Source organism: Ursus arctos, unplaced genomic scaffold, assembly GCF_023065955.2.
Source record: "Ursus arctos isolate Adak ecotype North America unplaced genomic scaffold, UrsArc2.0 scaffold_14, whole genome shotgun sequence".
Taxonomy (NCBI): domain Eukaryota; kingdom Metazoa; phylum Chordata; class Mammalia; order Carnivora; family Ursidae; genus Ursus; species Ursus arctos.
Genome location: NW_026622808.1, coordinates 58,910,681 through 58,934,761, shown reverse-complemented (window position 1 = coordinate 58,934,761; position 24,081 = coordinate 58,910,681). Strand labels below are relative to the sequence as shown.

Here is a 24,081-nt window from a genome sequence, read left to right as displayed (position 1 = left end):
ATTTCCTGTGTTGTTAAGTATTACATAAAAACGTAACTTGTAATGGTCACTCAGTAATCTCACATGTGGATGCACGTAACTTCTGTAGTCGTTCCTTGTTATGTGTTTTTTTTTTTTTACTGTTCTGAGTAATGCTGGCATTAACATCTTTGCACCATATCTACGTCTGTTTATAAGGTAAACATTGGATTCTGTGTGGTGAACTCTGAATGTGCGGCCCTTTCCAAAACATACATGCTCAGTATGCCTGAGGGGGTGCTTGTGGGGGAAGCACTGTCCCCCCATAGGCACGCGTTCCCTATAGCTGCTACTTGGGTACGGCATGAATCTGATGGTTGAGAGCCTTTCATCGAGAGTCTGAGGGTACTCACCTTTCTCTCTGTCTCTGGCCAGTCCTACTGCTATAGGTATCGCTGTGCTGCTCGAAGCCAGAACACGCCGGACAGCTCTGCTTCCAATCTGGGATTCCGCTGTGCCGCTGACCATCAGCCCACCACGGGCTAAGAGCCGAGATTAGCCTTCCCACGTCCAAGAGGTTGCGTCTAACCTGCCCTCGGCTTGCCTCAGAATGTTGAATGACCTCGAGTGAAGAATTCCCCCTCCGAGGTGGGTTGCCTACCTGCCCAGTGGCCAAAGGAACCGCCTTGCGAGACCACATCGCTGACCTGCGTCAGCATGCGTGCTTTATTGGGTGGGGCGTCCTGGAGATAGCGCTGTGCTTGACTTCGGAGAGTCTTTGAAAGAGGGAGGGGTGGAGGGGACCCTGAGCGAAGCTTCAGAAGGTGTGTGTTCTTCCCAGGCTCTGCCACCAAGGCTAGACCTCAAGGTCCCACACCTGACCTTCCAGGGCCTCAGGGACCTCATCTGTCCGGTGAGAGGACGCACAGCGTGATCTCTGAGGCCTTCTCCAACTCACGAATTCTATGCGTGTATCAGGTTCTATTGTGATTTCATAGTAAGAGTTTATGACAGATTATTTTTTAGCTATTTTTTTCCATGTGTGAACCTTGGGTGATACTAATCATGTAAAATAAGAGGTCTCCTATGTATTATTTTGAGAAAAGGATGGGGTGGTAGAAAAGGTGGCGGTGATCAGCCTTTATATTCATACTGCACTTTGTGTTTTCAAGGAAATCAGTGTCTTTTACATTGTTATGATGAATCCCACATTGGCCCCTGGTGGTGTGCTTGAGTTCGGCACCGAAACGCAGGAATGTCTGTGGGGTGACTCTACTGTGCTTTATCTTTTAACATTAAGTGCCTTTGGTCCGGGGGGGTGGTTATAAGCCCTATTTCCCCCCTCTCCCCAAAGCCTTTGGTGAATGTGAAATGTGTACTACACGAAGAAACCTGTTTAATTCTAGATGGAGAAGAGGAACAGGAACCTTGAATTGACTCTATTCAGGGTGTCCGGTATTTTATAATAGGGGAGTCGGAAATCTTGTTGGTTGTGGAATATCAGATGCTCTGAATCAGGCACTATGTCGAATAAACTGGTATCTGCTACAGCAGGCTTCACTCTCCTTTTGTTTCCCTCCACTGTGTTTTCTCTTAAAGAAATGTCTTTGTGATATGTATGTGTTTTATTTGCTACAAAGCTTTCATGTCCATTAGCTACTTGATAACTTTGATGTGTGAGCAGTTTGTGGGAATTTTTGTTCCAGAAAGCAAGGCTATCTGGCCAGGAACCTTATCATAACCTTGTTTCTTTGTGCCTCGGTAGCTGAGGCCGAGGCAAGGGCGTGACTTCGGCCGGTGGTCCTGTAAAACCCGACGGCTGCCTCCCGTGTAGGAGAGCACCTTGTTTTACAGCGATGGCTTTCAACCAGACACCCCTGTCATCGGAAGCCCAGCGTGATTCCCCGGTCCTTGAAGACCCCTAAGACGTTTCTAGCATGTCATTTGAAAGAAATGGCTGATCTTGATGTTGGTTGTTCAAAAATTAAGTCTGATAATATTCATAAGTGTTCAACCAACACTTGATTGCTGCTTTTGTGTATAGTCTGCTAACATTAAAACGTCTGTCTTGAAAAACAGTGGTGTTGCTGGGGTGTTCAGCTACATTTGTCAATCTGTCATTTTGAGGATACAAAATGTTTCTCTACAAACTTTTACCAATTGATAGTAAAGTCCAGGCAAAACAAACACAAAATTCATTTGCTTAATTGAAAAAGCTAATGTAAAAAATAAGGTATTTTATTCTTAAAGTCACTACTACTCAAGTGCAGTTTTTGTTTTTACTTGTTACCTCCCACCTGCTTGGATTTTTTTTTAACATGGTTATATTTTTAGTGTGTATGTTTGGATTCTTCTCTTGTTAATGAATGTGATAGAGCATAAATATTTTGGGGTGTGTTTTGGCTTAGTCTTCAGAATTGCATTTTTAGCAGCAGCATAATATTGGAAAACATTTAAAATGAAATCCTAACAAGCCTTTCATTTAAGAACCACATTTCTAGGTTACCAGCCCACAAGTGCACCAAACTCCAGACCTCTATGACCACTACACGGTATCCTGTTGCATCCTGACAGGTGAAGAGGCCAACAGAATGGCAGTGGAATAACTTCGCTGAATGCCGTCTGTGCACTCTGGAAAAACCTCACCTTCTGCAAAACTGCACGCAAAACAGGGGACATACGGGAAAATAGGGCGAGCGGCAGAGCACTCTAAACTTAAGGAGCTTTGTAACTAGAGCATTAACAAGAATAATTACTATTCTATGACACAGGGAGCTCCATTAAATCTCCAATGGTACCTATGGCCAGCATCACAGCCAGTCAGCCCTTTGCAGCCTTACATCCTTGGGGTTCCTTCATTCTCCAAGATACAAGTCCTGGAAGACATTTGCTTTTAATGGAGACCACTTCAAAAGTCAAAATCTGGGGGCGCCTGGGTGGGTCAGTCAGTTGAGTGTCCGACTCTTGATTTTGGCTCAGGTCATGATCTCAGGGTCCTGGGGTCGGGCTCCCCTCCACAGGGAGTCTGCTTGTCTCCCTCTTCCTCTGCCCCTCCCCCTGCTCTCTCTTGCTCCCCCCCCCCCAATAAGTACATTTTTTTAAAAAGTCGAAATCTGATTGGGGTGTATACTTCTTCATCGCTCATTTTTTTTACAGGGCATGGGCAGCGTCTTCGTAACATCTTTATCTGAGCCCTCAGCTTTTCAGAGAGCTTAATGTGGTGGAAGGTGTGGCAGTTCTTGAAGCCACCAAATAAACCACTGCTGGTACCTCATGAGATTTTTAATTTCTTTTTTCTGAAGGGTTCATACATCGCTAAGTTTACCCTTGATTATCACAAAGCACACTTGGAATTGCATATGCCCCAACATGACTGCCACATTCTACTGTCTTCCACTGTCTGCTTGCTGATACTTACTCTGCGCTACAGACATGCTTACTGTAGCAGTATAGACGACTTGGTTGATGTGCTAGTACCAGTATTGAAAATCTGGGTTTTGATTGTCTGCTTTTAAGGAGCTGTTATATTAGGTCTGTGCTTCTAACTCTTACTTCTTGCCTCATTGAAGGTTGGAGGGAATTTGAGGTTTGCTCTTAAATTGGCTTTGGTCCTCCTGCCTGGACAATCTTAATTGGTTTTCAGGATTGTACTTGATGAGCTGAGTGGGAAGCAAGTCATATCTTCTTTTTTTAAAGCCTTGCAAACATGATTAGAGGCACCTGGGTGGCTCAGTCGGTCAAGCATCCGACTCTTGATTTCAGCTCAGGTCATGATCTCAGGGTCATGAGATTGAGCCCCACATCAGGCTCCGCGCTCAACGTGGAGTCGGCTTGAGATTTTCTCCCTCTCCCTCAATTCATCTTACCTCTCTCCTCCCTGTGCCTCCCAAACTCTAAATACATACATACATACATACATACATACATACCTTAAAGCCTTGTAAACATGATTAGAAGGGGTAGGGGATGGGGCGCCTGGGTGGCTCAGTCGTTAAGCGTCTGCCTTCGGCTCGGGGCATGATCCCGGCATTCTGGGCTCGAGCCCCACATCAGGCTCCTCCACTGTGAGCCTGCTTCTTCCTCTCCCACTCCCCCTGCTTGTGTTCCCTCTCTCGCTGGCTGTTTCTCTGTCAAATAAATAAATAAAATCTTTAAAAAAAAAGAGGGGGGTAGGGGATAGACAGTGATGTTGGTGGTGATCAAGTGTGATGTTTCTTTTGTGGAAAATACCAAATACACGGATGCCGCAGACTTTGTGTGCTTCAGCCTGCAGTGTAAAATGGAATACAGATCTCCATTAGTTTAGACATTTTTTTCTTCCTCTCTTCTCCCTCCCGCTTTCTTTCTTTCTTTCTTTCTTTCTTTTTTTTTTTTGGACAAAGCCTGTCTGCTATCATTATGACACTGAAGAAATGGAAGGTGCCATTTATTTTAGGAAGTACTGATTTGGGGTATGGTGGAGTAGTGGTTCCAAACCTAGTATATTGGTAAATTCTATTTTCCCCAGATTTTCTTTACTGAGAAATCAGTTGTTGACATAAAATAAGGCAGTCGGCCTGTGATCCGTGAGAATCTCAGAGTTCTAGTCCTCTTGCTAATCACCTTTTCAGACAAGATCATGTTTTCAAGCTACAGAGAATTGTTGCATGTGGTAAAATCCATAGTTGACAGTGAAAGGAGTATTTTGAAAAACACATGGAAATGTGGTGTTTTCTGAGACTTCAGAAAGTTAATTAAAGAGACTGGTATGGGATTTTTTTTTTTACATGATATTTTGCATGCATTTCTTCCTCTCTCCTTCCTTCCAAAAATACTAACTATACCATTGGCAGTATTTCTGATAAGGGGGTTGGCTATTTGGAGTAAAACAAGAGGTACAGAGCAGGGCTGTCGTGGGAACAAGGGCCACAGGCAAGATGCAGGCTGAGTGTGAGTGATGCCCTTTCTAAAGGGGCTGCTCTGTGGGAAATATGAGTCCAGAGTGGCTCAATTGTCCAGTTTCCGAGGGTAGCTGGATACCTGTGTTTTCATGTGAAGTCTTTTTTGAGTTATGTTGCCGACCAATTCAGATGGAAAGAAAACACAGCGAAGACCTAATAAATTGTTTCTGTAGCCAGATTTGGCCTGTGGGGGGGCCACTTTTCAACCTAAGTTATGAAAATCTGATTCATTTCATGGAACACAAAATCTCGTGTATTTCTATCTGAAAAATACTGATCAAATGTCCAACTGTGAGAAGGGGCAGTGGCTTGGGCCCAAGGACACATTACCTAGGAATGCCTTCTGAGACTCCTCTCCTCCATCCCCACCCCATCCCACCTGAAATGTGCGCCTGACAGTCCGCTCCCATTAGCCTTAGCACTTGTTACTGAGTTTGCAGATTCCTATCTGAGAGTAGCAGAAATGTCTCTGTCTTGCCTTTGGTTTTCATTTCATTTATTGAAGCTTTATTCTCTATAATACAAACTACCCTAGAATAGGCCTTGTATTTATAGATTTGCTGGAATCAGTTGTGTTATTAGTGAAAGCTGGCCTTTGTTGTTTCAAATGCTTAAAACACCATGGAGATTATTAACTCCGAGAGCCTCAGATGGAGCCTTGGCAGCTGGCCAGAACTTCTTCCTTCCTCTGACTCTTGTGTTTAGTTAGGCCACGAGAGCAGGAGTTTAATTTTTTTGATTAAGCAAAATCATTACAGATCGTATTCAGGTAGTCTAAAAAATGAGAAACGCTCTTTTCAGCAACTTGCCCTATTTAGGATTGGAAAGTTCAGGGATTAGCATTAAGGGGTGGAATTTTTCAGCTGAGATTCTAATCTGCCCCCAAATGGTAATTCGCCCCAAAGTCATCATGATGAGAAGCCTGGTTGGGCCTTTGGAATTAGTCACAGTTCTCAGGCAAGAAGGCGATCCCATTTCAGAATAATTGAAGGTCAGATAGGATTGCTCTCCTGCTCCCCGGTCTGGGCCGTGTTTGACAGACTCCTGTTTTCTTTGCTGAGGAAATGGAAGACTGATCAGAGAAACTCTTTTCCAACATGTCAATTTGGCACCTCAACAGGGTCATATTCAAAGCTCTGAATCAACACTTAGGGGAAAGTGAAACCAGCCAACAGACTATCGGGAAAGGAGATAAGCCGTGCCTTGTCAGGTGGCACTGATAAAGGGTTCACCTGCATTTAGTTTGGTGCTAACAAGGAAAGGCCCTTTGTGGTTGCTTTTTTGAAGGCCACAATTTTTCTCTGCTCCAGACACTCCAAATAAAATTGTATTTATTTATTTTTAAGTGACATGGAAGGATGTCCCTTTAATCTCTTCAATGACTGTCTTTAAACGGCAGTTTAGCATCATGTGAGAAGAACACTGGAATAAGATTGTGAACATATCCACAGCCCACCACGTACTTAACCGTGCGACTTAAAGGCAAGTAATACCCTCTCAGGTAAAATGGAGATATTAAGAGTACCTGCCTCTTGGGGTTGTGGAAAGATATGGAATAATGCAGAAATAAAGTTTAGCACAATGTACTTGAGTGTTTACTAGGTACTTGTTCCTATTATCAATATGATTATAAAAGTGGAGGAGCAAGAAGCTACTACCAGAGGGTTCTGGTCAGCCAGGGGTTACCGCTGTAGGACAGAGAGCATAACGGGCCAGCAGTAAGAAAGAACGAAGAGGCCGAATATAGAAGCATAAAATTGATCTGTATCTCAAACATTGAAAAAAAAAAAAAGCTGACACGATTGATCCCCAAATCTCTGTTAATACTTGAATTTGAAAATACCCTGAAATTATGTGGTCCATCTGTCCCATAAAGTTCTCATTAAGGGGGATCTGGTTATTGCGACACAAATTGTATGATTCTTAAGCTTTTTCTCTTGAATCCACCTCACAAGGAACCTCTGCTAGGTTTAATACTAATGAAAATACCATTCTTGGATATCATATAATTCCATAATTATTCTTGACAATATTTAAAAAGGAGGGGCGCCTGTGTGGCTCAGTTGGTTAAGCGTCTCTTGATTTCAGCTTGGATTGTGATCTCAGGGTGGTGGGATTGAGCCTGGCATCGGGTTCCGTGCTGGACAGAGTCTGCTTGGGATTCTCTTTCCCCCTGTGCAAATCCCTGTCCCCCATGGCCTCGAGCTTCATGCCTTTCTCTCTCTCTCAAAAATAAATAAATAAATAAATAAATAAATAAAATAATAATAAAAGAAAACAGAAAAGGGAAGGCAGTGTGTTGGCCCACAATATGTTGATCAGCCTGTTAACATTTTTTGTGGTGTTTTCGATGCTGTAGAAAACAATTTACATTTCAGTTTTAAATAATGGTTTAGGAAATTCTGCTTAGCCATTGAAATTCTTCTTTCTCATTTCATCCCTGTGACATTATTGGTCCAGGATCTAGATACTCACTTCATAAGTTATTAGATTTAAACATCAACACGATGCCCAGAGGAGACTAGTTGAGGGTTTGGCAGACAGCACTCATAGGCATTACTGTAGTGGGCAGTTCTCCAAATACAGTCTGTGGACCCCTCGAGATCTCCAACTCCCTTGCCGGGGGTTGAGTCAAAACTATTCTCATTAAGATGAGTATCAAGATGTTATTTGCTTTTTTAATTTTCATTATTTCACGAGTGTATGATGGGATTTTCCAGAGAGTGCATGAAATAGAAGCTTGTATGCTTTTATGTTTTAAAAATGTCCCAGTCTTAATTTGTAATATGCTAAATGTCTCTAGATAGAAGCCACATGATGAAAACTCCTCTTTGGGGTCTTCAGTAATTTGTGGGCATGTCGAAGGGGTCCTGAGAGCAAAAGTGTGGGAGCTGCTGCTCCAGGAGAAAAGCAAGGTCTGAGAGTGTCTGAATTTGTTTTAGGAATAAGGACCAGCCCTTCTCCATCTCTTTTGATAACAGTCAAGAAGAATTGAGGTTCAATGACCACAAGAGGAAGTCAAATTAACTGTGACGGGCCCTCGTGTTCATTTTGGGAGATCTGTGCAATGCAGAGGTGCTACGGACGCAGGTCTTCTGAAAGGTAACTCTCTGTGGGGCTACCCCAAACAGACCTGTCCTTGGAATCACTTTGATCTAGGACTCCCAAGAGGGCTCCCGAGTTCAGGTGCTTGTAGTGTGAGATCCCCCCCACTAGTGCAGCCTCTGCTCAAGGCGACGGGGTGGTGGGACCCTGCATATCACCCGTGTCCACCTTCTCCAGGGGTGGTCGTATTGCAAAGCCAGTGCGAAAGATCAAAGTTTCACTTTCATGAAACAGGGCACTTTCTCCTGGTGGATTTTGTCTTCATTTTGCCCTAAATTGTGATTGTTCTGCCTGTTTTCTTGGCCGGTTTGTTTTCCAGCCAACAATTTCAGGCACCCCTTCGTCAGGCACTGTGTTCGGTGCTCTCTGTACATGGACTAATTTAATCTGCAGGCAATCTTGGGAGGAACCCGTTATTTTTGGTTAATATTTCCAGCGTGCACTTGGGAAACTAGGACTCGCAGTATCTGCAAGGTGCCCGGGCGACACAGCTGCATGAGGCAGAACCAGCCCTCATACCAGTTTAGAGACTTACGTTCTCGCCACCAGACCATTAAACCCGCGGTTTTATTGTGAGTGTGGGGTGGGGAGCAGTGGAGTGAAGAGAGGAGAATACTGGGGCAGGCGATAGCCTCAGGGAGAAAAAAAGGCCAGGAGCAAGAAGGTGGAATGGTTTCCTGGTTAAGAACACGGACTCTGGAGCCAGACTGTCTAGGTTTAAATTCTTGTCCTACCACTTGCTAGTATTGTGACTTTGGGAAGTTACTAAACCTAGTTGCCTTTCAGATTTTGAAAATTAAGTGGAAGTACTTCTAGAAAAGGTAGAATTCAAGGCAGGAAGGTTTAAAAGAGTCCAAATGGGGTTATCTGCATGTAAATCTTTGACGTGTTTTATGTCCGTTCCAAACTTTGAACGTTGATGCAGTCGTCATTCTCCATATGGTAATGAGCTAGCCAAGGTTAAGGCTACACATTTTCAAAAGGCATGTTTTCATCATATCCTTACCCCCCTCAGCCCCCAGAACATGCCACTTCTTTTTATAAAGTGATTATGTGTCCATAAAGAAGTGGATTTGGGGGTGGGGTGGGGTGGGAGGAGGCCGAGTCTATGGGAAACACTGATCCTCTGGAAATAATGATCAAAAGGTGCCTTATCAGCTCATTTGTACCAGGTTCAAGACCATGAAAAGAATACAGCTGATAAAGACCACTGAGATCATGTGTGAAGAATGAAAGGAAAAGTGTCCTGTGCCAGGCTTGTTAAATAGCCCTGTGAAAAAGCAGGAGGGGGCTTCCTTGATAACATGAAATCCTCTGGTCCTTGTGAAACTAGGCTCAAGTTCCTCACTCTCTCCTTACTCCGCTGCTGCGCTAAAAACTGGACGCAGTTTCGGGGCAGCTTCCAACTCAACGTTTGCCTCTGTTCCAGAATATTGGTAAATCCTCAGTTCTGCGGGGAGGGAAGAAAATCTCACTAATATGGGAACCACGTTCACATTTGTAATTTTTTATTTATTAGCAAAACCTTTTGCTTCAGGACATATTAGGCAAGCCAAGGGCTGAATCACATTGATTATTGCTTGTGGGCTGTTAGCATTGGACAACCCCTTTTGGAGCCAACCCTCCCACCTCCCTCTGTGGGAGTGTTTTTTGGTGAGGCGGCCACTTACACTGGTTTTATGTGTAATGTGCCCCCTCTAGTGGCCAGACTGTGTTTGGCTTTTGTTGGTTTTGTACAAATGATCTCTAGAGTTGGAGAACTTCTTCTTTGGGGGTACTCTGGATTTGGGAAGGCTGGGGAGAGGGGACAGAAAAGGGGGGTGCAAAACTCTTTTCCATGGAGAAAAATTGTTCTAAAGTGTCCATCTCAATCTCTAGCTTTGTATTTTTTTAATTAAAAAAATTTTTTTAATTAAAAAAATTTGTTTAAAGTAATCTCTACACCCAACAGGGGGCTCAAATTTACAACTCTGAGATGAAGAATCACACACTCCACTGACTGAGCCAGCCAGGCGCCCCAGTCTCTAGCTTTTAGAGGAGATGGAGATGATGAATGTGACCTGTAGGAGGGAGGAGAGGCTTTGGAATCATCTCTCATCTTTTTACCCTGATGATTTTCTGAATTTCTACTGCCTTTATTAGCAATTATGTTATTAATAACTAGCCATCAAGTTTCATTAGAAAACTCTTTGCTATATTTTTAGATTATAAGAACCGTGAAATGCATAGGGCAAACCTAGAAACTCTAGAAAATACACAAAGTATCCTTAGAAGCCCTTCATTTTGTGAATTCTGATCTCCTGAACCTGGGCCAGCAGGTAACTACTCTCAACAGTTACTGTATCTTCCCAGATTTTTTTTCCTTTGCATTTGCAAACATATAGTACACATGCATATATTGATATATATTGAACATAGACAATTTATAAATATATACACATATACACAGAAATCAGGCACAGTATATACAACTTGCATTTGGTTTTTATATAACAAAATGGAATCATGCTATAAACACTATTCATTTAATCTATTTTGTACACCTCAGGAAAGTACTATATAGGTCTAGCTCTTTTTAAAATAGCTGAATTAGGGGCACATGGGTTAAGCGTCTACCTTCAACTCAGGTCCTAATCTCAGGTTGTGGTCTCAGGATCAAGTCCTGCGTCTGGCTCCCTGCTCAGCAGGGAGTCTGCTTCTCCTTCTCCCTCTGCTCCTCCCCCCTGCTTGTGTGCGCGCGCTCTCTCTCTCTAATAAATAAATAAAATCTTAAAAAAATAGCTGAATTAATTTATTTAAGCATTCCACTATTGATGAATATTTGGTTTATTTTCTGTTTTCATTGTTTAAAAATGTTTCAGTAAACCTATTTGTACTTATGTGCATCTTTGCCAATTTATGCAGATATTTCTGTAGGATAAATTCCTAAGAGTCTAAATCCTGTATCAAAGCATATAATTATTTTAAATTGTGATGGATACTGATTGACAGCTTTCAAAAAAAAAGGCTGTACCAATTTATTATATTCCTACGCACAGTGAATCTGCAGCTTTTCAGTGGTTTTTATCCTAAAATGAATCTGAGAACAACCAAGGTAGCTCAGTATTGGGGAAATTCATCTGTAGAATTCAGAAATGGTTGTCAGGGGAGATGAACGAAATCAAGCAGGTCTTTATCGGCCTCAGCCTTAGAGCATTCCTGGTTGTCCGTTGCTGAAATATTCCCTGGCGTATGCAGTTGGTCCAATCTTGGTGGCAAATGACTCCGGTCTGCAAAAAGAGACTGTTAATGAAATCAGTTTTCAGAGTAACTTGCTTCCACTCCCCACCCCTGCCCATAATCCACAGTGACCTCGTAACTGCTTCTAATTACCATGTTATTTTTCTCCTTGTGGTTTGGTGATCCAGAGCCCCTCTCTGAGTTAATAATTCTGACTTTTCCTATGGACTTGTTTGGGGATGGTTCTGACCTCATGTGCCCCTGAAAAATTAAAAAATAGAGTCTGAAGGTCAGGAACCTTACATATTAACTAATCTCTCCAGCCTCCTCTCACCTCACGCTCCTCCATCTGATGGCCTCAGAGCGAGTACCGGGCTTGTTGCGTTAGAAGTACTCCGGGGAAATTGCAAAAAATGCACTTTCCCAAGTCCTCCCCAAGAAGAGGGAGCGAATAGGGCTAATATGAGGCCTGGTTTCAGACACCTTTCCAAATCCCCATTCTCACTCCCCCAAGCCTCGGGCCCGTTAGGAGCTATGGTTGCATTATCTGTAAAACAGGGCTTCAGTGATTTGAGCTCTCCTATAGGAGAAAGGAGAGGAGCGTTGTCAGGAAAATTCTGCCTAGAGGTGGGCTTTGGATTAGGACAGTTGCTCCTGGAAGTCACTAGTGTGTCCATCTTGTGGCCCTGTTCCTGAGACATTGACGGATGCTGCTTCTGCTTTAGGCTCTATTTCTTTACTTTTCTGGAATGACATTAAACCATTTGGGAGGAAGGCAAGACAGAAAAAATGTATGCGCGTCCCTTCCCATAGACCTGTTGTAGACCCCCTCATTTCACAATCTTTTTTTTTTGAAGATTATTTATTTGAGAAAAAGAGCCCACACGTGAGTGGGGGTAGGGGCAAAGGGAGAGAGAGAATCTGAAGCAGGCGCCCCCCTGAGCACAGAGCCCACGCGGACATCCGGCTTGATCCCAGGACCCTGAGATCATGACCTGAGCTGAAACCAAGAGCTGGGCACTCAACCGACTCAGCCACCCAGGCGCCCCTCATTTCACAGTCTTCAAGGAACCTTCCACTCTGGAATTCTGTGATGGGGATTCCTGGGTGAAGTAAAAACAAAGGTAAAACCAGCTGCATAAAACAAGGAGGAGCTTTTGCCTTGTGGTAGCTTTAAAAAAACAATAGTGGGGTGCCTGGCTGGCTCAGTCAGTGAAGCACGTGACTCTTGATCTCCGGGTTGTTAGTTTGGGTCCCGTGTTGGGTGTAGAGATGACTTAATAGCATCTTTAAACAGAACAAAACAAAAACAACAGCAGAACGCTTACGATAGTATCAAAGCACCCAAACAACAGCTGGTATGTAGTGGGTGCTTCAGAAAGGTTGGCTAAACAACCCGAGCTCTGGACATGTGTGGGAAGTGAGGACCTAAAGCCAACCTGCTAGCAGCTTCTCCATGGTGTGTGGCCTTTTGCTTACCCGTGGCATATGCTTGGTTGGGACCTGTGGGTTTGGCAATTTAAACTTGGAGCTTGAAACTTTTGTGTCCTAGAGTGTCTGCGACACTCGTAACCACGTTGGCTTTGTGATAGAGGATAAACTATTATTTATTGTCTTGTACATCCTCAGAAGGACATTATTTATAAACGAATAGACTGGAACTGCAACTGGAGAATTCCAGTTGAATTTCTTCTTAGTTAAAAAAAAAAAGTGTGAATAGCATTTGTCGTCACCTGTGATGTTTTGTGGCAATGGTGGGGGAGGTGGGCATCGTGCCTAACCAGACACAAAAAAACGTGTGTTGCTAAGGAAATGGAGCCTTTTTAGAGGGAAAAAAAAAACGTTAATGAATCCATTTGATCTCAGCCCAGTTACGAATGCTTAAGGAATGCTTGTTGTACCTTAAACTATTTCAAATAATAGGTTCCAAAAAATCTCCCTTGCTTGTAGCCTTATAAGGCTCCTGATTTTTTGAAATTTTAAAACCTAATTTTATTTGGTATCATAAAAAAAAAAGAAGAGAAAAGCTATATTTTTGCTCATAGCAGGATGAGAAAGAAACTCCTAAATGTTAAAGGTTAGAGCTTAGGGTTAAAAGATGAATAAGTTCTGGGATCAAATGTGCAGCATTGTGGTTATTGTCAACAATACTGTATTATATACCTCAAAGTTGCCAAGAGACTAGATCTTAAATGTTCTCACCACAAAAAAGAAGTGGTAATCATGTGACTTGATGGGGGTGTTGGGCAACACTAGGGTGGTGATCATACTGCAATATAGAACATGTTATAAACCTATTTCAAATTAATGCAATTGTACACATTGAATTTAAACAATGTTATATGTCAACTGTATCTCAATGAAGAAAAATACCAGGAAGAGGGATAAAAGCCTAGATTTTAAAAGTAGTGCAGAATGTTAACTATGTTTTTGAAATGAATAGTGAAAGCACATTTATTTTCTCCCACCTTGTCTTGTTAAAATATATTCCACAAGGGGCACCTGGGTGGCTCAGGTCAGGATCCCAGGGTCCTGGGATCAAGCCCCGCCTCCGGCTCCTTGTTTAGCAGGAAGCCTGCTTCTTGTCTCCCTCTGCCTGCCACTTCCCCTGCTTGTGTGCTCTCTCTCTCTTTCTGTCAAATAAATAAATAAAATATTTAAAAAATATATATATATTCCACAAAATGTTAAATATTAAAATATTGAATATTAAAACCATTTAAAGATATACGCTACAAAAAATAATAGTAATATGTACTGATTTAAAGGGGAAAAATAATAAAAAGTGATTTAATTGGGAAAAAAACATTCCTTTTGATAAACCAAAATGCTCCCAAATGTATCATTATTCTAAACACCTCTGCTTCATGGTGGGAGGTTTGCATGAACTGAATCCCAGTATCTACACTGATCATATTCTGCTTTATGTCATCCTTCCTATTGTTCTCCTTTTCCTCTTGTCACTAGACTGGCCAGAGCTTGTATCTGAGATGGGAGAACAAATTTGGTAAGCTGCTGATGTTTTCTGGCAATAACGCCAGCCCATGTGATGTTCTTTGTCACTTTTTTTGGGTACAGCCAGTTCAGAACACGATGTTCTCGTACGAGGCTTTAAACTGGTTTTTGGTGGTCAAATATTCAAAGAAGCATTCCTGAAGACAAAAGCCAAATCACATACATCTCCTTACACTGGGAATATTATGTGGAAAAATCTGGTTTATGGGGAAGAAGAAGAAAAATGAAGTAAGTTAATGAGTTAATTTTTTAAAAGCATGTTTAACTTTATACTTTTGGGAATAAACAAAGCCCCAAATTTGTCAAAGCCCCGTCTCTGAGACCCTGTGTCCTACAAGCTGATTCTCTCCCAGTGTGCGGGAAATTCTTCTCAGTACCTCCAGGTGCATATGCCAGCCACTGCAGCGTCCTTCTTGACCTCTCCCTCTCGCTCATCTCCCACATCTAGTCCATCTGGAGGGCTGGGCACTACTGCCTCCTAAATACACCTTTCAGTCTGTTTTTCTCCACCTTCAGTAGTCTGTGGATCTCCCCAGACTACTATAAACAATCCCCCAATCAGTGTCCCTGGATCCTCTCTGACAAACCCTCTGTCCTCCAACCCAAGTCAGTTCTTCCCACTAGAGCCATTTCTTTTAGAGATATAAATGTGGTCATGTCCGCATTCTGCTCCAACTCCACTGGTGACTTTCCATGTACTTTCAAGAAGAATATTATCTTAGTGGGCTTGGGCTGCTATGACAAAATTCCATAGACTGGATGGCTTAAGCAACAGATACTCATTTCTTGAAGTTCTGGAGCCTGAGTAGTCCGAGGTCAAGTAGCTGGCTGGTTCAGTGTTTGATGAGGCTCTCTCCCTCGCTTATCAACAGCTGTCTTCTGTCTGTGTGTTCACATTGCCTTTCCTTGGTGTGTGCTTGTGGAGAAAAAGACAGACAGACACCACAGATAGACATAGGTATCTCTTCCTCTTCTTATAAGGGCACTGATCCTATTATGAGGGCCACACCCTCATGACCTTATCTAAACCTAATTACCTCCCACAGGAGGCAATACTATTACATTGGGGGTTAAGGCTTTGATGTATGAATTTTGAGGGGATACAAATATTCAGTCCATAATAAACATAAACCATAACATGGCCTGGAGAGCTTTGCATTCTCAAGAGGATGAGACTCAGAAAAAGCTGACACACACAATTTAAATAGCACAAGGCAGGAAGTGGTGAGAGCAATGTAAATGGTCAGAAATGAATGGGTTGAGGCTTTCTGTGGTCACAGTGTGTTGTATAGTGGTCCTCAAAGTGTGGTCTGCAGCTCAGTGGCATCAGCACCACCTGGAAACCTCTAGAATGTGAATTCTGAGGTCCTACTCCAGATCTACTAAATCAAGAACTCTAGGATTTGGGGCCCTCTGGGTGCTTTTGACAGGTGCTGGAGCTGCAGAATATTGGTGTAGTGAATGCTGAGTGCTGTGCCCACACCCGCCTGAGGGACGGAAGGATTTATTTCTCTAGCTGCTGAGAGTGCTGTTAGTCTTCTCATGCAAGACCACACCCCTTCACCGCTTTCCAAAGGCAGTCTGCATCAGGTGACCTGCTGATGCAGGAATTTAAAGACCCCACTTTGGGGTGCCTGGGTGGCTCAGTCGGTTAAGTGACCGACTCTTGATTTCAGCTCAGGTCATGATCTTAGGGTCCTGGGATTGGGCCCTGCATGGGGTTGCACGCTCTGCAGGGAGTCTGCTTGAGATGATCTCTCCTGCTCTCTCTGCCCCCCCAACCCTGTTCACATGTGCACACCTGTGCTCTCTCTCTCTCAAATAAATAAATACATCTTAAAAACAAAAAAAAAGGCTGCACTACCATGCACTACAATGACAGGCAACCCCGAAAGGCCACCTCAGCTTCAGAGCTCCTTGGGTCAGATGTGGTCTTGGTTGAGATTTCATTGCAGCCCAAGTTCTTCTTTGTCCAGTCTGCTTCCTTTTCTTCCATTCCACAGGTGCTAATCTCAGCAACACCCCCTCATAATCTCCCCACACTCCCACCTTCCTCTCAGAGTCTCCTTCCCAAGGAGCTCAAACACATGCTTCACAGACATAGGATTTGAGTTGAGACTTTAAAGAAGGGTGGGAAACTGAGGGTTGAAGGGGAGTGGGTGGGGGGATGGGGTGACTGGGTGCTGGACATTAAGGAGGGCACATGATGTAAGGAGCACTGGGTGTTATTTGCAACTGATGAATCACTGACCTCTACCTCTGACCAATAATACATTATATGTTAATTAATTGAATTTAAATAAAAAAATAATAAAGTGCCCCCCCCCAAGGAAAGAAAGAAGGATGGGGGATGCCTGGGTGGCTCAGTTGGTTAAACATCTGCCTTCGGCTCAGGTCATGATCCCAAAGTCCTGGGGTTGAGCCCCACATCAGGCTCCCAGTTCAGTGGGGAGTCTGCTTCTCCCTCTGCCCCTCCCCTTGCTCATGCTCTCTCTCTGTCTCTGTCTCTCTCTCTGTCTCAAATAAATAAATAAAATCTTTGAAAAACATAAAGAAGGATGGGAAAGAAGTCAATAAACAATGAAGGGAGAGGTGGAAGGATCTGAGATGGGAAATGTCCCAAGGGAGGAAAGCAGTGTGAGCCAAATTTATCCTCAGGCCTGTTTAGGAAACGGAGAGCTACCCAGGTGGGCTAGATTATAAAATGGGAAGGGAGTTGTGGGGCTTTGCTCAAATAGTAGATTGTGGAAGAATTAAGGTGATGTGGTAAGGAATTTGGACTTGATCGTAAAGGTAATGTGAGATTTATCACACTAACATTTATTAGTTCATTCAACAATGCCCAGTAAGTGCTGCAGAGATAGTAGCAAGCGAAAATGGACCTGGTCCCAGTTCTCACGGAGCTCAGTCTCATGGGGAGCTAGACAAAGACCAATCCGCAAATGTCAAATCTGTACACATACACAAAATTAAAGTGTTTCAAAGACCTATGAAGTGTAGCCATAACACGTGGTCCCTAAATTGAGATCCTTTCACTCTAATTGTTGTTTTTGTTTTTTTCTAATTGGATTACAAATGCTCTGAGAATAAAGATTGCTTTTTGTCCCAATTTCCAGAATGTAGCATAATAGGTGCTCAGAAACATTTGCTGAATGAATTATGAGCTCAAGAAGTTGACTTTGCATCACAGAGGACAAACTAGATTTAACAAATGTTTGTGAGTGAAAGAATGAATGAATTGAATACATGAATGAATGAATGAATGAAAGAATAACAGAATTGTTTAGGGGACTAGACAGTTCCGCCAGAACTTCTTCCCAAGTGTTGGTCTTGGCAAAGAGAAATAAAGACAAGGTGTCATGTTGTTTCTAAAGCTATACTGACTTCATTTGAAGAACTGCTGGGAGATTTCAAGTGATTATGTGCCCCTTTTCCCTGTGTTACAATGACTTTCCTTTCTGGAAGGACAGTGATAGTAAATATAGTTTATTGTGAAATACTCTTACTATGCAATAAAATAAAAAATGTAGTAGCTAAAATTGTCTTAAACTAGTCAGAATTTTGGGAGCAATTTCTACAGGGCCAGTTAGGAGAGTGGAAGGTTCTGGTGTCTGTTGAAGGTCAAGGATTAGTCTTCGAGCTGTACTTAATTCCCACCCTTGAAAGAGCTGAGGATGTATACCATTGAGTCTACGACTGGGGGTGGGGTGGGAGGAGGTGAGGAAAGGGGAAGGAGGTTATTTTCATGAGTTGGGGAAGACAGGAGGAACAGATGGATAACAAAGCAAACACCTCTAACATAAACAACATAAACAATATAAACAAATGCACTTTGTAAAACTCCTTGAGGGCAAATGGAAGCTCTAATTGAGGAGATTCAATTACGTTCAAATACGGGCTAAGAGAAATAGATCTAGATTTGTTTGGAAGCACTTTTCTTTGTCTACCTACTATGCACAAATGCTTTGAGGTGGTGGAAGTTTAGGAAAAGAAGACAGAAGTGGACAAGGGGTGGAGGGAGGGTGGAGTGTGGGCTGGTCGAGAAGGGGGCATGGTGAGCAGAGGCCATGGGCCATGTGGGGTTGTAATTTGTGGCATCAGCACTCTGTAACTGACTGCCCTTGTAAGCAGGGAGCATTCAGTATGTCTGGACTGGAAGACTAACAAAGTTAGCAAAGCAGTATGCAGCAGGGATGGTTATACGATAAATCAAGTAATTTGTATTTTCCCAGTTCATCCATGGGAATGTGGCATTGAGGACCAGGCTGGGCAGGTGGTGGAGGAAGATGAATGACAAGGAGATAGCAGGCTGATGGAAGTGGTGAATAGCCAGCTAGCAGCAAACACAAACAGAAGGAGGGAAGGAAAGACAAAGAAAGGAAAATAAAATAGAGTATATTGCTGGCTCTCTTGTTATTTTAGCTACCTAGTACCCATGTAACAAGCAGCATAGGAAATGGAGGGTAAGAAATCCTAGCAATACCTGAAAAAGGTTTCAGGATGAAGAAAATCCAGAGTATTCTCTACAAAGAAGGCAAGGGTAAGAATAATGTAAATTGTCATACACACACACACGCACACATACACACACACACCCCTTCTAATGCTCTCTGCAGGCAAAGGTAATCAACCAGCTTCCTTAAGCTTCTTCCAGAAGGGAATAGCAATTGTCAAGGTGAGGGATGAGAGAGGGCATGGCTTTTCAAAGAAGACCTCAGAGAAATAAAGAGAAGTGAGAGATGAGGTGGAAAGGCAGTCAGGGGCTGTCTCGTCATGTTGAGAAGGTTGGGCTGCATCCTGAGTGTGATGAGGAGTCATGGAGGGTTAAGAGCTGGGGCGAATGCTCAGAGGGGATGGTGAGGCTGGAGGCAGAGGGGCTGTTGCAGAGAAGAAATGATGGATGCGTGGTATAGAATGATAACAGGGTGAATAAAACAGATTTTAGACGTGTGTAGTGTGGGAAATTTATAGGATTTAGTGGTTGATCAGCTGTTCGGAGGAGGAGGATGACTTGTAGCTTTGGGCAATGAGGTGAAAACTAATGCTAAATAACAATATACACAAGAATAGAGAGGACTTTTAGTATCCCGGGGAAATCCCTAATAGTTATAAAGCAAAAGGGAACTCTGGCTTCAGATTTTGCTTATAATTTTATCTATACTTAAATGACCAAAGACAGGTAGCCTTTCATTTAAATGATTAACAGACCTCCTTTGGGAGTTTATTCTTATATTTCCATAACCTATACCACCAAGACAGACCTACTGTTATATGGAATCTAAATGAATCTTGATGAAACCAAAGATGTCTATGATAACATGCTTTCTTTTCTGTTCTGTATAACAGCACACTCTTAAATCAGAACTATCTCTGAAATGATATCTAAATTTATTTGGTACTTTGTAGCCTATCTACATCCATTATTTCATGTGAGCCTTGCCAGGGAAGCTCGTTTCCTCCCATAAGTCTGAAGGCCAGGGGTGCCCGGGTGGCTCAGTTGGTTATGTGTCTGCCTTCAGCTCAGGTCATGATCCAGGGATCCTGGGATCCAGTCCCACGTCGGGCTCCCTGCTCAGCGGGAGTCTGCTTCTCCCTCTGCCTGCTGCTCCCCTTGCTTGTGCTCTCTCTCTCTCTGACAAATCAATAAAATCTTAAGAAAAAAAAAAAGTGTGAAGGCCAGGACAGCTTGTGGGAGAGCCACAGTCAATATGCAGAGATAGTTAAAAGTTACAAACCAAGTTATCTTCCTACTTTAACAAAAATATCTTCATAACTGCAAAAATAGGAAGCATGTATAAAGTTGTGTTTTTTATATGACTGAAAATTGGCAAAATATCAAATATGGCTAAATTTAATTATCCTTGTTCATGCCTGGGCATCCAACCGAGCTGGCAATGTTAAGATGGATAATAAAATTATGACCTGAGTCAGAAATTATTACATATTTATTTCAAAAAAATATATTTTTTTTCTTTTTAGTAAAATCACAAATTGTGTTGTTATAAGCAAGATTTTCACATAGTTGGTGTTCTATTAACAATGATACCAGTGGCACGTGGGTGGCTCAGATGGTTAAGCATCTGCTTTGGGCTCAGGTCATGACCTCCAGGTCCTGGGATCGAGCCCGGAGTCAGGCTCCCTGCTCAGCGGCCTCTCCCCCTGCTTGTGCTTACTCTCTCTATCTCTCTGTCTCAAATGAATAAATAAAATCTTTAAAAACAAAAACAAACAAACAAAATAATGGTACCAAATGAGACATTTATTTATTTACTTATTTATATTATGTTAGTCACCATACAGTACATCATTGGTTTTTGATGTAGTGTTCCATGATTCATTGTTTGCATATAACACCCAGTGCTCCATGCAATACGTGCCCTCCTTAATACCCATCACCGGGCTATCCCATTCCCCCACCCCCCTCCCCTCTAAAACCCTCAGTTTGTTTCCCGGAGTCCATAGTCTCTCATGGTTCATCTCCCCATTTACCCCCCTTCATTTTTCCCTTCCTTCTCCTAACAATCTCCATGCTATTCCTTATGCTCCACCAATGAGTGAAACCATATGATAATTGTCTTTCTCTGCTTATTTCACTTAGCATAATCCCCTCCAGTCCCATCCATGTTGCTGCAAATGTTGGGTAATCGTTCTTTCTGATGACTGAGTAATATTCCATTGTATATATGGACCACATCTTCTTTTTTTTTTTTAATGTTTTTTTATTATATTATGTTAGTCACCATACAGTACATCCCTGGTTTTTGATGGACCACATCTTCTTAATCCAGTCATCTGTTGAAGGGCATCTTGGCTCCTTCTACAATTTAGCTATTGTGGACAATGCTGCTATGAACATTGGGGTGCATATGGCCCTTCTCTTCACTACGTCTGTATCTTTGGGGTAAATACCCAGTAGTGCAATTGCTGGATCATAGGGTAGCTCAATTTTTAACTTTTTAAGGGACCTCCACACTGTTTTCCAAAGTGGCTGTACCAACTTGCATTCCCACCAACAGTGTAAAAGGGGATCCCCTCTCTCCACATCCTCTCCAACATTTGTTGTTTCTTGCCTTTTCAATTTTTGCCATTCTAACTGGTGTAAAGTGGTGTCTCAATATGGTTTTGTTTTGAATTTCCCTGATGGCTAATGATGTTGAACAATCTTGAAAGCGGTGAGGGGGAAGAGATTCCTTACTTATAGAGGGAGGAACATCAGAATAACGTCAGACCTGTCTACAGAGACCTGGCAAGCCAGAGACCATCTTTCTTGAGTCAGTATAGCTCTTTGGTAGTTTTTTTTTTTTTTTTTTTTTTTTTTTTTTTATCAATTTGAAAAAGCTTCACTCTGCAAAGACAGAGTTGAAAATAAACCATGAAATTTACTTATCCTGTTCAAACATCGTAATGAGATCTCATTTAATGAATTATTATTGCAGAACCTATTTTAATTTCATAAACAACTATCACTTAAATTGCCATTTTAACTATTTCTTAATGTAATGAGAACCAGCTAGTGTGAAATAATGTGCAGAACCAATATCAAACTTCTAGACCCACACATCTGCAAGTTCAAAAGTAATATGGATTGTTTAACGTTGCAAAATATTTCTGTTCCCATGTGCAACTGTAATGAGTACAGTGCTAATGTGTGAGTACCTCTGGAACTACAAACAGAGAAGCAGGAAAATTGACATTCCACACTACAAGGGAGCCACACTTGGTTTTTCAAGAATTGCATTCATGCCATCTGAGAGGAAGGATCTGACAAGTTAATTGATTCATTCATGTTCTTATTAAGCCAAACAATTCTGCTCTTGAAAATCTCACTGCACTGTGAAACAGTGCACATCTCGATCGTGGTAACTGGCCACAATCACAGCATTAAGCACACTCGTGTTTTGTTTCGAGGATGTACGGTGAGTGGAGAAGCATTTCCCTGAATGAAGAGTTCTTTCTAAGGGCAGTGTTCAGTGTTGTCGGTGACCAGTTTCCAAGGGAGAGGCACCCACGTCTTCTTTCCTTTTCTTGTAATGGCTTAATGGAGGTATAACTCACATGACACAAAACTCACCCCTGAGAGTGGTTTTTAGTATATATACCCTAAAAAGAAACCCTGTACCTGTTAGCAATCACTTCCTATACCTCCCTCCCTACCAGCCACTGGCAAATACTAATCTACTTTATATTTCTATGGAATTGCGTATTCCGGATATTTCATTTTATTTATTAAGATTTTATTTATTTATTTGACAGAGAGAGAGTGAGCGCACAAGTAGGGGGTGGGGGGGCACAGGAGAGGGAGAAGGAGGCTCCCTGCTCGATCCCAGGGCTTGATTCCAGGACCCTGGGATCATGACCTGAGCTGAAGGTAGACGCTTAACCGACTGAGCCACCCAGGCGCCCCTGGGTATTTCATTTAAATAGAATCACATAATATGTAGCCTTTTGTGTCTGGTTTCCTTCGCTTAGCATATTTTCAAGGTTTATCCATGTCGGGGCATACATCAGTTCCTTCCTTTTGATGGCTGAATTATATTCCACAGTAAGGATACCACATTTTATTTATTCGTCAGTCAATGGACATTTGGGGTGTGCCAACTTTTTGGCTATTATGAATAATGCCACTATGAACATTTGTGCACAGGCTTTTCTGTGGGCATGTTTTCGTTTCTCTTGGGTCTATACCGAGGAATGGAGTTACTGGAACAAGTGGTTACTTTATATCTAATGTTTTAAGGAATTAACCCAAAGGCTTTACAAAAGAGTTGTGCAATTTTACAATTCCCCCAGCAATATATGAAGGTTCCAATTTCTCCACATCTTTGTTAACACTTGTAATTGTCTTTTTTATCATAGGTATCCTAGTGCTGAGTTGTTGTGCTAAACCCTTGACAAGTGTTAACTCATTTGATCTTCCCAATATTGTTATATCCAGAAAGAGGAATTTAGGCTTAGAGAGATTCAGTAACTTGCTCAGCACTAATATAATAAACTGAAAAGTGCCAACGCTGTAATTAGAAATATGCTACGCAAATAAAACACTCTTTGAACACTCAAGGGAATGAAAACAATTTGGGCAAATTCCACCTCCCTCCCCTTTTTAACAAGACTGAGTTTAAAATCTTCTCTTCTATCCAAGTTAGTCTCCTGTTGATGTCCTGAATCCACTCCTGCCTTATGCTTCAGAGCTAACTGGTACTGGGATATTGAGAACAAAAGGGAGAAAGGAATCTTTTCAATTAAAGCAAACTTTTCCATTTAGCCACTGATAATTTATAAATATTAATTAGGAATTTAAAAAATCATTTAAAAAAAGAAATTTGGAAAGCTTTATTCTCCAAGTATGATCTTTATTATTCTTGGGCCAAAATTGTTTCCAAGATACACATTTCTACATTCTTAATGAAGTCAGTGGAAACTGACTTCAAAGAAAATTTTTTATGTTTTAATTCCATGAAGATATATGCCACCTTTTAAACTTCTAATTTGCAGTAATTTATAATTATAAAATTTATATATATTTTATAGTAAGATACTAGTTAAACAGAAATATATCTCTTAATGTTTGTTCTCAAAAATGGAAGTGTCACCATTTTTAAAAACATGGCAATAAAGTAAATGCCGTTAACTCAGTGTTTAGAAAAGACTTGGAATAGACTATTTTGACTCTTACGTGAGGAATCAGATTTCCAGGGCTATGTGCTATTTAAGAATAAACTTGCGCATGAGTACAGAAAATTCCAAGGGTCTATGCTCTATGAGTTCTGTCTCTGGTAGAGGCACCAAGAGGAAGATGCTGCTCGTGTCTGTGAAGATTGTCCTCTGTGAGTATCTCTGATTCACA

The 24,081-nt window shown here is 42.0% G+C and overlaps 1 protein-coding gene and 1 pseudogene across 3 annotated transcripts in view; both read left to right on the top strand.

Moving 5' to 3' along the window:
- The window catches only part of SUMF1 (sulfatase modifying factor 1), an 89,550-nt gene extending 88,044 nt beyond the window's left edge, over positions 1–1,506 (top strand). For all 3 annotated transcript variants that reach the window (XM_026501262.4, XM_048211650.2, XM_026501263.4), the window contains one exon: positions 394–1,506. In XM_026501262.4, the coding sequence (XP_026357047.1) occupies positions 394–504 (111 nt within the window). In that variant the 3' untranslated portion in view covers positions 505–1,506. The remainder of the gene's footprint in view (positions 1–393) is intronic.
- A 2,608-nt stretch (positions 1,507–4,114) lies between these two features.
- The window catches only part of LOC113257108 (actin, clone 302-like), an 89,632-nt pseudogene continuing 69,665 nt past the window's right edge, over positions 4,115–24,081 (top strand).